General features: G+C 37.9%; 1 protein-coding gene across 2 annotated transcripts in view; it reads right to left on the bottom strand.

Moving 5' to 3' along the window:
• gabrb2a (gamma-aminobutyric acid type A receptor subunit beta2a) overlaps positions 1 to 15,144 on the bottom strand; it is a 57,840-nt gene that overhangs the window by 19,207 nt on the left and 23,489 nt on the right. For both annotated transcript variants that reach the window (XM_039649112.2, XM_039649114.2), the window contains exons 4-5: positions 14,692 to 14,912; positions 5,483 to 5,565 (exon numbers count right to left, since the gene is read on the bottom strand). In XM_039649112.2, the coding sequence (XP_039505046.1) occupies positions 5,483 to 5,565; positions 14,692 to 14,912 (304 nt within the window). The remainder of the gene's footprint in view (positions 1 to 5,482; positions 5,566 to 14,691; positions 14,913 to 15,144) is intronic.

Raw genomic sequence — 15,144 nt, 5'->3', positions numbered from 1 at the left:
TGGAAGCTTGTTTCCGAAATAGAATGAAAAATAAAAAAGTTAATTGCGACTTTTTATTCTGACTTTTTTTCTCACAATTGTGAGTTCACATCTCGCAATTCTGACTTTATTTCTCAGAATTGCCAGATATAAAGTCGCAATTGCATGTTATGAAGTCAGAAATGCACGAAACTCGCAATTGTGAGAAAAAAGTCAGAATTGTGAGATAAAAAGTCTAAATTGTGTCTTTTTTTCTCACAATTGCGACTTTATTTCTCAGAATTGCAACTTTCTATTTCGCAATTGCGACGTTATTTCTCACAATTCTGACTTCATTTCTCGCAATTGTGAGATAAAAACCCTCAATTGTGTCTTTTTCTCACAATTGCGACTTTATTTCTCAGAATTGCAACTTTATAACACGAAATTGCGACTTTATTTCTCACGTTTCTGACTCCATATCTCGCAATTGTGAGATAAAAAAGTCTAGTCTATATTGTGTCTTTTTTTCTTGCAATTGCGACTTTATATCTCACAATTGTGACTTCATATCTCAGAATTGCAATTTTATATCTCGCAATTGTGACTTTATTTCTCACAATTCTGACTTCATATCTCACAATTGTGAGATAAAAAGTCTATGTTGTGTCTTTTTTTCTCGCAATTGCGACTTTATATCTCACAATTGCGACTTCATATCTTAGAATTCCAACTTTATATCTTGCAAATTGCGACTTTATTTCTCACAATACTGACTTCATATCTCGCAATTGTGAGATAAAAAGCCTCAATTGCGTCTTTTTTTCCCGCAATTGCGACTTTATTTCTCACAATTCTTACTTTATATCTCGCAATTGCGACTTTATTTCTCAGAATTCTGATTTGTATCTCACAATTGCGACTTTATATCTCGGAATTGCAACTTTATATCGTGCAATTGCAACTTTATTTCTCACTATTCTAACTTCATATCTCGCAATTGTGAGATACAATTATTTTTTTTTTAAATTATTCAGTGGCGGAAACAAGCTTACATGTTAGTAATGCGACTGCTTTGAAACTAGACACACACACACACACACACACACATTTTTAGCCATTTAAAATAGGGGCATTCCATAGATGTAATGATTGTTATACTGTACAGACTCAGACTGTATATTCTATCCCTTTACACTAACCCTACCCCCTAAACCTATCCATTACAGAAAACTTTCTGCATTTTTACATTTAAAAAAAAACAGATTTACAAATGAAGACATCCCTAAAGGGAGGTTTTTAGAGATTTTGTCAAATTTTGGTCACTTCTGGGTACAAATTTGTCCTCAAAAAACAGTAAGGAAGGTGCACACACATATTTTTGTAGGTGTATTTGATAATGGTATTATTAATCGTTTTAACCGTGGTTTAGTTATGAGCAAGAAATATATTTTACATATATTACATATTATATATTCCTTTGACTGCTTTGGGCCACGCTCAATTCAAGTCAAAAGTGAGCCGATTCTTAAATGAAAAAATACCCTGAAGAGAAGAGATGGAATGAGTTAAAGAAGCGGGAAAAGAGACAGGAACGGAGGGATGGAGCGAGAGAATGAGGGAGAAACAGAATACTGCGCAGTGTGTTAGTAGCTGAAGGAAGCCAGGCCTGACCCTCACTGTTTTTGTGCTGCTTAACGCTTCTGGCAACTTAATGATCAAACGGAGGCAGCCTGTGCCTGAGCATCACATCACAGCGCTGTAATCCATGACTCCAGGGACGCAGATAACACACTGAGAAGACCTCTCATTCTTCTCCTATGTCTCGCACTTTTTATTACAAGAAAAATTGCGTTACACACAATTACAGGCAATAATGACAAAATAGAAAGCCCATTCATCTTGATAAAGAGGGAGATGATTAGCTTTTGTTATAGCTGTAAATGCATAATTTACCATTGCTGTCATGGCACAGCTGAACAACCACATCATCTGTGTTTAAAGGTTCTGGCATCAGATGGGTCTGGCTGAGAGAGAACCGATTAGCGGTTGAACCTATGTTTTTAACATCTTTTTTTTCTGTTTAGTCAAATGTGTTCTATAGGGTTTACAGATCAATGGCAGCACTTCTACAGAACAGATCCCGACAACACTGTTAAACCACAGTGCGTTCGACAAGAAACAACAGTGTTCGCTGGCAGAGTGACTTATTGATGCATTGCCTACATAAATTATTCAAATGTTTACCTAATAGTCAATCACTCTGAAGAATGAAGCATTTTAAGCTTAAAGGGATAGTTCACCCAAAAATGAAAATTAGCCCATGATATCCTCACCCCCAAGTCATTATTCTTTCAGGCCCTGTTCACACAGAGACGTGTTTTGCTGTATACGCACAATTTTTTTTGTCGTATTGGCGTTTCGTCCAGACGGATCCGCCGTTTTGGGACACTGATACCGCTATTTTTTGAAACCGGGTGGATAAATCTGAAAACGAACCTTGCGTTTTCGTGTGTACGGCACAATCCGTATATTTTGTGAAACGATGACGTCATCACCCCACGTGTCAACTAGTCATGTAACAGCAACAACAACTGCCGAACTGCTTGTATAATAATAATAATATAATTCGGCAGAAACTACTTAGCCTATTGTATTCCTTTATTTATTATATACCTATTTTTTTTTAGTTAGGCCTATACTTTCTTTCGTATGCTATGGTGCTGGCCTGTTGTACAATTAGGGTTGGGTATCGAGAATCGAGTATCGATTGGAATCGGAATCGGATTGGAATCGTTCAAAAGTTAAAATTTCGATTCCTAGTTTCGATATTCACAGTCCGCCGAGCGGAAGAAGAAACCGCTGAACAACACCAACGAAGAAGCGTCTACCGGAAGTGTTGGCATAACCGCGCGAGTCGAACATGAGTAGCTTACGTTGGCAGTCCAAAGTGTGGCTTCACTTTTCTAAAAATAACGAAATTGCAAAATTTGTGACAAAAGGAGTATTTGTGACAGGAGTATTTCCTTCAGAAAGGATTATTTCCTTCAGAAAGACCGTTGGTTAGCAAGGTTAGCTAAACTTTTTTGACCCTGCCTCTTAAAAGAATCGGAATCGAGAATCGTTAGGAACCGGAATCGAAACAAGGAATCGGAATCGAGAATCGAGAATCGTTCAAATTCAAACGATACCCAACCCTATGTACAATTAAGACATTTCGTATTTTGCAGGGATGGGGATTTAAAGCAAAAATAATATTTGACGATTGATGGGAATTATTTGATAATTACGGCTATTCAAAAAACGCACCCCTGTTATGTTCCACTTCTAAGACATTACTTTTCTCTGTAGGTTATTGTAGGCCTACGTGTTGTAGTCATTAAAGAAATGTATTTAGTTTAATATTTATGTTTGGTTTTTTTTAATCTATGTTGATTATGAAAACTGAGCTGCATGCATGAGTATAATGAGATGCGCAATATATAATCGGGAGACCTAATTTTGACCACATTAAGTTTTGTTTTGTATGAAGTCTTTCTTCTGTATAAATTAAATCATCTTAATTTGAATCAATGTTTCATCAACCAGTTACCTGGATTTAATAAATAAGGAGCAAATATAGGCTATAGCAGACAATATAATCAGGACATGATGTAGCTCGTCTCAACTGTAGCTCGTCTCATAAATGAACCGAAACTCAGAAATATGTAGAAAGCTTGAAATGTCTACATTTAAACAACATCGAACAACAATTCAAAACGAAAAGAAACCGTGTAAAAGAAACAGAAAACTCTCTCTTATAGCCTGATCCGTATATAGAAATGCATTAGCCCTACTCCATAGGCGCGTTCACAATACTGTGAAGTGGCGAGTTAGCATCGTCAACTTCATCTTTTCAGGCCCCGTCCACACTACTGCGTTTTCGTTTAAAAACGGAGAATTAAAACGAATACGATCTCCGTCCACACTAGCGTTTTATCTGCGTATAAATGATCTCCGTCCACATTAAAATGACTGAAAACGCGGATCACGTGACCATTCACCAACACTGGGCATGCGAGTGCCGGTGTAAACAGTGACTGACGAATCAGGGAAGGACACGTCATGACTGATAACACCCAATCATAGAGCCGAACGTCAGCCTCTGCGTCAGTGTTTCTAAACTCCGTTTTGTCTCGTCTACACTAAAACACCCTTCGGAGATTCAAAACGAAAAACGGAGCTGCAGCGTTTCTAAACTTCTCAGTTTTAGGTCTTCGTTTTTCCAGTTTTAGTCTGGACGGGAGGTGCAAACGTAGCGAAAGGTCTCCGTTTTTAAACGAAAACGCAGTAGTGTGGACGGGGCCTCAGTCAAGAATGACACAGAAAACACTAGTTTATTAATAAACAATTAAAATGTCTATATTTGACACCTTCGTTACTTTTGCCGGTTATTTGGGGCAAGCTTTCTGAGTCCGCTAACTAATCGAATATCGTGACTCCCTATTTTGCACCAGGCAATTTATGGTTGTTCAATAAAGTTCTTGGTAAAAAAAGAAAAAAAAAAGAAAAGAAACAACTGTGCCTAATATTATTGTACAGACTAGTATTTATTTTACTGTATTTGTAGAAGCCTATAGCGCGCAAGGTTTTATGCACATGCTCTAAGTCTTCTTCTTGCGTTTTTATTGCATCTCTAAGGCAGAATTACAGCGCCACATACTGGCCTGGAATGTATACTACATCGTTTTCAGTCCGTTTCAGTGGTTTCGTGTGTACGCAGATATTTTTCGAGATGAAAAAACATCAGATAGGGATAGCTCTGGCTTTGTGTGGATGTGGCTTCAGACGGATACAATCAAAGTCATATTAAAAAATCTCCTGGCTCCTCCAAGCTTTATAATAGCAGTAAATGGCTGTTTCTGTTTCGAAGTCCATGATAAAAGTGCTCCACACAGATCCGGGGGGTTAATAAAGGCCTTCTAAAGCTAAGCGATGCGCTAGTGTAAGAAAAACGTTCATATTTAAAACTTTATGAAGTGCTTTATGACGCACTACGCTACTTCTGACATCACAAGTTGTGTTAGGCATAAGTAGACTGTGTTTGGCCGGAAGCTAGAATTTTACTTTGTAACGTGTTAAATATTAATTTAATTTTTTACACTAGCGCATCGCTTCACTTCAGAAGGCCTTTAGGCGTGGGGAGGACTTTAATGTTGGACTTCAAAACAGAAACGGACTTCTACTCATCTGAAAGAAGAATGTCACATACACCTAGGATGGCTTCAGGGTGAGTAAAATCATGGGCTAATTTTCATTTTTGGGTGAACTATCCCTTTAATGTTACATAGTTACAGTGTTGCATAAATATGAAATTACATTTGTGATTATATTATTACAATTATCAATATATATATATAATTTTTTTTAAAAACACTATCGGTTGACCTCTAGTCAGGGCGATGATGAAAAACAGATGCATCGATCTGGTACGGTGAGAGACTCGAGAGCTGGGTCAAGGAGGATAAAAAGGGGCAACACTCACAGCTCTCGATCTCCAACGTGCAGTTCTGCTCATCCAGCGGGTATCGCCTCAGGTCCATCATACAGGCAGCGGTGGTGGTGATCCTGAATGCAAAGCAGAGACAAGGGACTGTGGGGATTACTGATGCTTCTCAAGGACAACAGAGACAAGGCAGGGCTAGAGCAACCCTCCTCCCGTCCCCTCCATCTATATAACCAGACCAGCCTCGCAAGCTCAGTGTGACATGGAAAAGACTGGTGGGCCACCGCCTACAAATGGAAATGTTTGGAATTAAAGGTATAAAAGGTATAATGAGCAAGAATGGGAGAGGTTATGATGTTCACTTCAGAATGGCGTAATCTGGAGATGGACAGAGTCCTCACTACCTGAAGTCTTTTGAGGCTCACCCAACGGCTGTGGCATTTTCACAGGAAAGTAAAAGAGGTCTGGAAACTCAACCCTGAGCTTCATGTGGGTTGTTAAAACTTAATCTGGAGAACTGCTTATCGTTAATAATTTAGCTCACAATTCAAGCCTTTTTACATGAATTCTGCAATGGATGGGAGTGCAACTTTATTTTCGAGTTTTTTTTTTTTTTTTTTTTTGGGGGGGGGGGGGGGCTTTTTCTTTTTTGCATGAGAAATGTGATAGTATTCACTCTGGTTTTAACCAAATTGATTGCAGGAAATGACATTTAAAAAAGCAAGAAAAAAAATCCATGTTGAGGTCGACGTGAAACAGAAACTGCAATAGTCTTTTCTTCCCTATTGTGATGAATATACGAGCGAGACAGCTTCTGGAATGAGGGAAAAATGTAGGGAGGTGCTTGATTTCGTCCTGGGGAATAGTTTGGATCGTAGGAAGTTGGACACGCATAATGAGGAGATGCCGTTTGGAGCATGAATTTTAAAATAATGATGTGCATAGATAAATCATTTATAATAAGCACAGCAACATTCTGTAACAAAAAAAATGTCAATTTTGATTTCGCAGTGACTTTAACACATCACAATCATTTTACACTTCTTTGTGACATTTTAGAGTGTCAAAGTTAATTAATTAAGTAATAAGTAATTCAATAAAAAAATCATATATTATAAATATATTTTATAAATAAAAAATACATATATTTTAATGAGTAACATACCTACAAAACACATAAGGTGTGAGACTTTTTGTGTATCATTGTACATTTGGGTGTAGAATTGTATTTTCGTTTTTAACATCTGATTGTACTCTTGATCATCTGTTCTCTTGCATTTTGCATGTTTTGAAAGGTTGATTTAACCAAAACATTGCTCATTCAAATATTTTAATGATTTATATTTTTCTAGTTAATAGTAATTTCACCCAACGCACCTATGATTGATTCAGGTGTGCGAGGCAGTATATATTTTTTTGAAATTTTTGTGGGTTGCAATTTTTAAATCATACAGTCAGCATTGTCAGCATATAGTGAAAACGAGCCTCATCTCTTTCTTTGTTCAAAACACTAGTCTACGGTCATAAATCAGCATGCTAAAAAACATCAACACTCTGGAGATTCCTAGTGCACCAGTCGGCAATCACAATTCCACGGGAAGCGCTGTGGAAGTACTGGGAGCTCTGGGAAATCAGGAAATTAGGCCAAGATGGCAGAGGTAAAAATAACAGGCTATTTATAGGTCGCTACATCATCAGCAATAAGTCTCAGTGCATTTCTGATGTCTAAAAGATGGATAGATTAGAGAGATATTGGTCTCTGGAAGAAGGTGGAGAGAAACATGGAGCCTCGACGTCCCTCAAGTTGGTCGGCCTCATGATAACTTCCTCTTTCTCTGTCTCCAATCTCTCGTTTTCTGTCTCTCTTAACATTGTTAACCCTTACTCAATCTCTGAACCCCTCATTTATTGTCTGTCTCTTTCCATCTTCCTCCTTTCTTTTACTACACACAGTACATCTATTTTTCTGTGTTAGGGAAAACCATTGGCCTTTGTACCGGGGGCAATTTATAACAAACTAAATTTCATTAATTATAAATGAGCTAGAATGATGATGCTTATATAGCACATGCTCATTTTATTTTTTTATTTTTTTTGGGGGTATTTCAAAGAATTTAATACATCCATTTAATATGAAATTATACATACATTTAATACATTCAGCAAGTATGCATTTAATTGATCAAGTGACATTATATACATTTTGAATGTTGCAAAACATTTGTATTTCAAATAAATGCTGTTCTTTTGAATGTTTTATTCATGAAACAATATTAAGGAACAACTGTTTTCAACATTGATAAGAATAATAAAAAAAAGATATTTCTTGATCAGCAAATCATCATATTAGAATGATTTCTGTAAGATCATGTGACACTGAAGACTGGAGTAATGATGTTGAAAATTCACGAGAATAAATTACATTTGAATTTACTACAATAGAAAATAGTTAAAATATTTCACAATATTACTGTTTTTACTGTATTTTTCATCAAATAAATTCAGCCATTGTGAGCATAAGAGAAATATAAAATAATAATAAATAAATAAATGAATAAATATAACAAAAAAACGTTTACCAAAACCCACAATTGATAGTAACATGTTTCATCTTATTGTGCACTGTTCTTGACACGCTAGCTGATCAATATATTTTTGTAAAAAGGATTTAACTTTTTAATTCCCACTTAGACTTTTCATTTAAACACATTATCAGACAGCTAAAATAAATAGTACCATATAAAGGAGAAACCAAAGTAAAAAATAAATACATATTAAAGCAATGACATTATAACCTTGATGTGTGATCTTACGTGAAAGTGGGTTACTATCATTCATTTGTCAGGTGTTATAATTCCCCCCAACCATCCCAAATACTCTGGCTTCTTCTATCAAATCTGATATTATAAACTAGTCATTCTCAATATAAGTCTATTAAAGGGACACTTCACCCATTTGCATTAAGCTTTGTATCTTTAGAAACCCAGTCATATTTTTGAATGGTCATGGTTTATTCCCTTATTTTCCCCTGAGATGGGAGAAATAAGGATTTAAGTGTTTTACTTCCTGCTTATTATGGTGTAAAAATTGTCATTTTGCGTCATAATAAGGAGGAAGTCATATTTCATTAAAATGTGTAGAGACTACAAACATTGGCTCATTATTATTCAAGGTGTGGGACCCACTCACCCTACAAGCCTATACAGATCAGTGGGTGGGACTTCACTTGCAGAAACTGAAATCAATATCCGCCATCTTGTTTGGAAGCTAAGCTAACAAGCACTGTGGAGATAGGAAGTATGATAATGATGGAAGAAACTAAAGAAGAGTTTTTTTTACGAGCCGCAGTGTAGCGAAGAGCAGCTGAGGCTGATGGAGGAACAGGAGGCGGCTGCCTGTCGCGGTCGAGGAGCCCGGACTGGCTCGAGCTGAGGCGGACTGCTGTGAATGTGACATACGGACACAGATAGTCCGTCTTTTGCAGAGAATTTCAACGATGGAAATTTCTCCTGGACGAAATCTCTGAATCAGACGAGCACACGGACGTTTGTGTCGTGATGTGAACCATCCTAGTTTCGTCTGACTGAACATCCAGGTATCATGCAGTAATTCACCATATAGAAATAAATACAAACGAGGAGTAATTCACTAATGAGTTTGCCAATGTAACGTTTACGGGGTTTGTTGTTGTGGGAAGAAGGAGGCGGGAACCGGCGAACATTTAAACATTTTAATAGTAAAATGAACAAATACAAAACGAAAGTATAAGCCAGCAGCCCCTCATTGACGACTGCTGTAACGTTAATCACAACAGAAACAAAACACATCTTAAAATCAGGCCTGTTTCTCTCTCGATCTGCCGTCGTCGCTCCTCATGTTATGCTTTCGCTCACTGGTGTCTTTCATTATCACTCACGCCACCGTCCTCGCGCCATTCTTTTACGTCCCTCGCCATCGAACGTCCTGCACGCCACAGCCAACAAACTAGAAATTTTGTGTGAAATGAATTTCAAACTCTGGTGACAGCTAACGTTAGCCTTGTAGACGGAAGTGATTTCTCTGATGTGTGCGCAGTTCCGGATTATAGTGGGTGTGGCTTGCGGAACTGTGCAATTTGGTGCATTGTGGGAGTTGTTGTCTTACATACAAACACGTCCCTCGGTTATTTTCTTTTTTCGGTCAAGAGGGCACCAAATTCAAACATTCTTTTACATTTCGACTACATATATGATCCACTTTCAATAAAGATTAATGGGTGAAATGCTCCTTTAACCGTGTAGTTGCCAAAAATAGATGTTTATTTAACTGAAAGACCTAGGTATATTTGTAGTAGTCGGTGAGTTGGGAAGAAAAACTTCTCTCTTTCTCATCTCTCGGTTTCTCTGCTCTCTCTCTCACACAGTGACCTGCTGCTTACTGGTTGATTTGTATCTGCCTGAAGAAGGCTTGGCTCAATATATTAAGAGCAGAAGTAAGCTAGGCCTGACCCTCACCGGTTTAGTGCCGCTTAACGCCTCTGGCAGCTTGTATCAGCTTGAAAAGGGTCTGATGAATAAAAGTCAGAGCTGTTTACTCTATAGTGCCATTAGACTGCTACTTTCCTGCACTGAAACCCACCAACACTGTGGTCTTCTCCTCCATATGCATTCAAGTCTGCTTTCTTCACCAACACACTAGACTTCATGTATCCATCTATCTATTATGGCCGGGCTGCAGCACTACGGTTTCCCCGTGCAACACACAGGTTCATGTAAGGTTTGGGTACAGAGTACAGACCCAAAGGCATCATGTGTACCTTTATTCCAAACGACCTTGTTTACTAAGGCCTGTGCTGCAACACACAACGCAGGGGTTCTGACTAAATTACACTGAGGGTGGCAAGAGGACGCCTGAAAACGCTGCAGCGAAAACCTTAGTTCTGAACTGGATCAAGGATTTCATGCACTGAATTACTAGAATGTGATTTTCAAAAAGTACAGCGAATGCCTGGATGTTGAAAAATGGTCTATATATATTTGACAATTGGTTGGAAAGGGATGGGCTGAAAAATGAGAGGACTCGGTGACATCTGTGGACATGGCATGTAATTTCAGAAGCGGAGTAAATTTTGATGAGAGATTAAAGACACATTTTTTTCTTTATATTTTTCTTTATATTATTTTCATTTTTTTTTCATTATAAATTATAATGTGCACATACTAATTAGGAATGTGACTTTAGAAAATATTCCTGAAAAGTATAGCATTACCAACGGCAAGGTCATCATGTGTGAAATTCCTAGGGAATGCATGATGCACAGAAATGAACAATTTGGCCGATACCGATAACCGATTATCAGTGTTGTGCCAAAAAAAAAAAAAAAATCAAATTCGAACGGTTATCGAATATCAAGCAATGAATTCGAATATATTCGAATTTCTACGAGCCCCCAAACACCAAAAAAAAGAAGAAAAAAAAACACCGTAACGGAGATTCAATCACAAATTTATTAACAGTCTGACTGTCTGACAGTCATAAACAGGACTCAGGCCTGTCTGAAAAAAAATCTTTCAGGGTTGCACACCGGACGAGAAGCGCCACGTCAAGGGGGTCGCACACCGGTGTTGTGCCGAATTTTGACCCCCACCAAATTATTGCGCCCTTAGCATTGGTAATTGGTAGGTTTAGGATTAGTTGTGGGGGAGGGGGTAGGATTAGAGGCGGGGTTGGGATTAGGCGATCAGGTACTGACTTCAACGAGGGTGGTAATAATTTGGCACGGGGTCGAAATTAGGCACAACACCGGACGAGAAGCGCCGCGCCACGTCTAGGACAACTCCAGGTATCGCACACCGGACGCGCACTTTCTCATCAGTGTATGGCCAGCAATTTTGTTATGTTTAATGACATTAAATGAAGATAATGTCTTTCTATGTTATGATTGTACTGTACAATTAAATACAACCATTGCTGAGTCTGCAGTCTGAAAACTTTACCTCAGAGCATCCGTTAATTGAAAATCTCACCTGAAAAATCCAATTAAAATCAGCAATTGTCATTCAAGCAGCTGATTTCTGTAAATGAATGCAAAATTAAATGTAGGCTATATTGCTGCATAGGGTGAAGTCAGGATCCATTAGCGATATGAGACAAAAATAATTTAGATTTTATATAAAACTATGTAAATGGCGCTCTGTGGCGCAGCAGGATTTTGAACACGGTCCTGAGCCATTGCTGGGCGCCGCGGACAGACGCCGAATTTTAAAGATGTGACGCGGCGCTGAGCTTCTCGTTCTCGGTGTGCGACCCCCTTTAGAACACCCGCTCCTGGATGAGATGGTAAACAATAAAATAATAATAAAAAAAAAAAAACAGTTTAATCATAGACTGTAAAAAATGGGCTAAACATGGCACTTTAAAAAACGGATAGTTTATTTATAGTTCGAATACGGATATTTCACGTCATGTTCGAATGCATATTCGAATATCGAATAAAAAGTGACAGCCCTACTGCCTGATGAACGTTACTGTGAACTTTACTGTCAATTTAAACATACATAGAAGCTTTTCTTAAAGTGAAAAGCAAAGAAGGGAAGTGTCACATGAAGCTCATGGTATTTACTACTATTATATATTTTATAAAATATTTAATATATATTTATTTGGTGATCCTGCTAAGCCACTATTGACATAATTGGACAAAGTGCAAGAGAGCGTATTGAATTCTGCAGACAATTCAGCAATTTTCCTTTCAGTGCTGCCTGTCCTATCTGAGTTTTCCTGCTGCACTGGTATACACCCATCTTTACACAGAAAGACAGCACAGGAATGTGTGATTATTCACAAAATAAATTATTTCTGGGTATAAATAGAAGCTGTCCTATTCTGCCCTTAGACATCTTCAAGTCTCTGGGAAAAAAAATAACACCAGCCGATGCACTTCACCTCCATATAATAGGCAACCTTTCTGTAAATGAGAATTAATGATCATGTCTCCATTTTATTGTGTGGCACATCCACTGTAAATGAGATGGTAAACAGAACACCTCTTCTTCTCTCAGGTCACCATGTGTAGTCATTTAGATTTGCTTAAGTCCATTATAACCCAAATTAGTCGATTGCATTTCGACATAAGTGGCCCTAACCGCACTATAATGCTTCTTAATTGGGCCTAGTACATAGACTTGCTGAACACCTCATATTGTTTGTATACTGAGTTATGTTGTGCACTAAAATGCTGTGAATGTGACACGTCGCAACACAATAAGTCAATACCTGCTCATACTCTACTTGCAATGTTAGTTTAATTCAGGCAGAAGTCATTACAAACACTTTACTTACAGTCTTTATGTATAATACATTATAATATATATGCATTAATTAGTTAATGCATTAATTATGCCTTGTAATGCACCTTATATTGCATTGTTTAAATCTCATGAATAATTGCAACCACATTAATAATACATTATACCACTTATCTACTTAAACTTACATCTTTGGAAAGTATAATGCATTAAAACACATGACAAACAACCAATTTCAGATGCAACAAGGAATCTGCTGATATTATAAAGCATTTTAAAAAAGATAATGCATTATAATCGTACGTTATGAATACCTTTATATTGCATTATACATAAAGGCTAGAAGTTAAGTGCTACCAAGTCATCGTGTTTACACTTCAATGAACAAGTTCAGTCTCAGCCTGTTTTATATACATAAAGGCATTTTCTCAATCTGCCAAGTGATAGTATGATTAGCTGGATTTACACAACTTCCAGGAGTAAAGGCATACAGCCTTTTTTATTGGTTCGAATGAAAAAAAAAAAAAGAAGTGTTTAAAAAAGGTACTAGGAGTTTACTATAAAGGTACGGTACGTTTTTGAGAAAGAACTATTGACTGAATTGAACGATGCTCAGAGTTTTGTTCGAGGCATCCAGTAGCAAGGAAAATAGATACATAAAATACATATAACTTTGTTTTTTTTTTTGTGTGTCGAACCGGCCAGAATAAACAGCTATGTTTATCAGTAGCTCAAGAAAAAAATGTATACTGTACTATGCATTACAAAGAAAGTTTATTGTTTTTTAAAGCCTCGAAACAATAACAATTAAAATATATGAAACTAAATGAATATGAAAATGTCTAAGGCATAGAAAATAGCCCATTTAAACAAGGACAACACAGACTGCTAAACTGTAAAATGATTCAGTTGTTGTATTATGACTTGGAAATTGTATTCAAGCCTGTGTATTTTCATCTCCTGCTCGGTGTCTGCATTATTGGTTGAAGTCTTTTAGGAGCAACATAATCAGATCTACCTGCCTGTGCTAAATTTTCAGACTGGGCTCTCACAGACAGTTATAGAGGAGCACTGTTATTTTCTTCTCCTGGTAATTGAGGAACATGCTTTGGCAGGCTTAGTGGAGCAGGGCACCTACACGGACAACACACCACAAACACACACACACACACTCACAAAGGCATTTACAAACCCCCCAAAAACCCATCTTCCAACACTCTTTTATGTCAAACCACAACAGAGCACAGATTCTCACTAAATTTCAAATGTCACAAAAGAGAACGCTCTATTACTTCCTCCTCAACACATGCTCACACACACACACACACACACTCATGCGGCCACAGCCGGCGCTGTCTCGCGTACGAAAGTCTCCATTGACAAAGCAGCGCGCTGGCAGTCCCAGCAGCAATGTTCTGCGGGCCAGGTCACGGCACTCTCACACATTCCCATCAATGTTTCATCATGTGCATTTAGTGTTTCTGCAATCTGCACGCATTTTCCCTTTTGAGTTATGTAAAAAAAAAATAGCTTATGTAATTGGGCAGTTACATAATGAAGCGTTATAAATTATATTTATTGATTTTACTAGCTTAATAACAGTGAATTATCTGCTGCAATGCAGATTTTTAATTTTTAAGCACTCTTCTGATAAGGAAACTGCTGTCAGGCTGAGGAACAGAAAGCACAATATGCAGCTTTGGAATTAGCAACAACAATTTCATCCCTTCTAAACATAGACACCGATGTTGAGTCATTTACACCGGCATAATGCAATCAGCAGCGAGAGAAAATAAAAACAGGCCTCAGAACATGTCGTGAGCGCGTTGTGTGGGTGGATTGCAAATAGTTTGCACCAGGGCTCGGATAGAATTATGAGAGGAGTTAAACGACCTCTGCCGAACGTGATCACCGGTCAGCTTTGGTCGATAGCGACAATGAAAATGACCTAAAAGGACGTACCTTAATCCGTACAGCACGGTGCCATCGGGGTGCAGGCGGATCATTCGGTTCTTTACTGTCACTCCGTGAACGAAGGATTTCTTATCGTTGAGGAAGTAGGTGTCGGGCACCCAGAGCTGGTCGGCGACGCGGTTATCCAAGGTTAGATTCAGAGGGATCTCGGTGTAGGACAAGCGCTTGTCTCGCCAAGCTTGCTGGAAATACATGGTCAGAGTGTAGTCCTACGAATAAGAGGAAAATTAGGATAATTAGGACACGAAAAGATCATGAAGACTGTTGGGAAAATACAACAGAACAAATAAAAAAATGTCTACTTTCTGCATTTGGGTTTTAATGTCATGTTCAAATTGATGTTTACACAGTTCCCAGGTTAAATGTATATGGGCATCTGCCTTACACTATCAACAGGCAACCAACACTATAATACACACTAATTAATATTGGGTTGGGTTA

The sequence above is a fragment of the Pimephales promelas genome, chromosome 9 (genome assembly GCF_988280905.1).
Source record: "Pimephales promelas chromosome 9, fPimPro1.hap1.1, whole genome shotgun sequence".
Taxonomy (NCBI): Eukaryota; Metazoa; Chordata; class Actinopteri; order Cypriniformes; family Leuciscidae; genus Pimephales; species Pimephales promelas.
The sequence above is the reverse complement of the archived record's forward strand: the minus strand, read 5'-3'. Positions and strand labels throughout refer to the sequence as shown.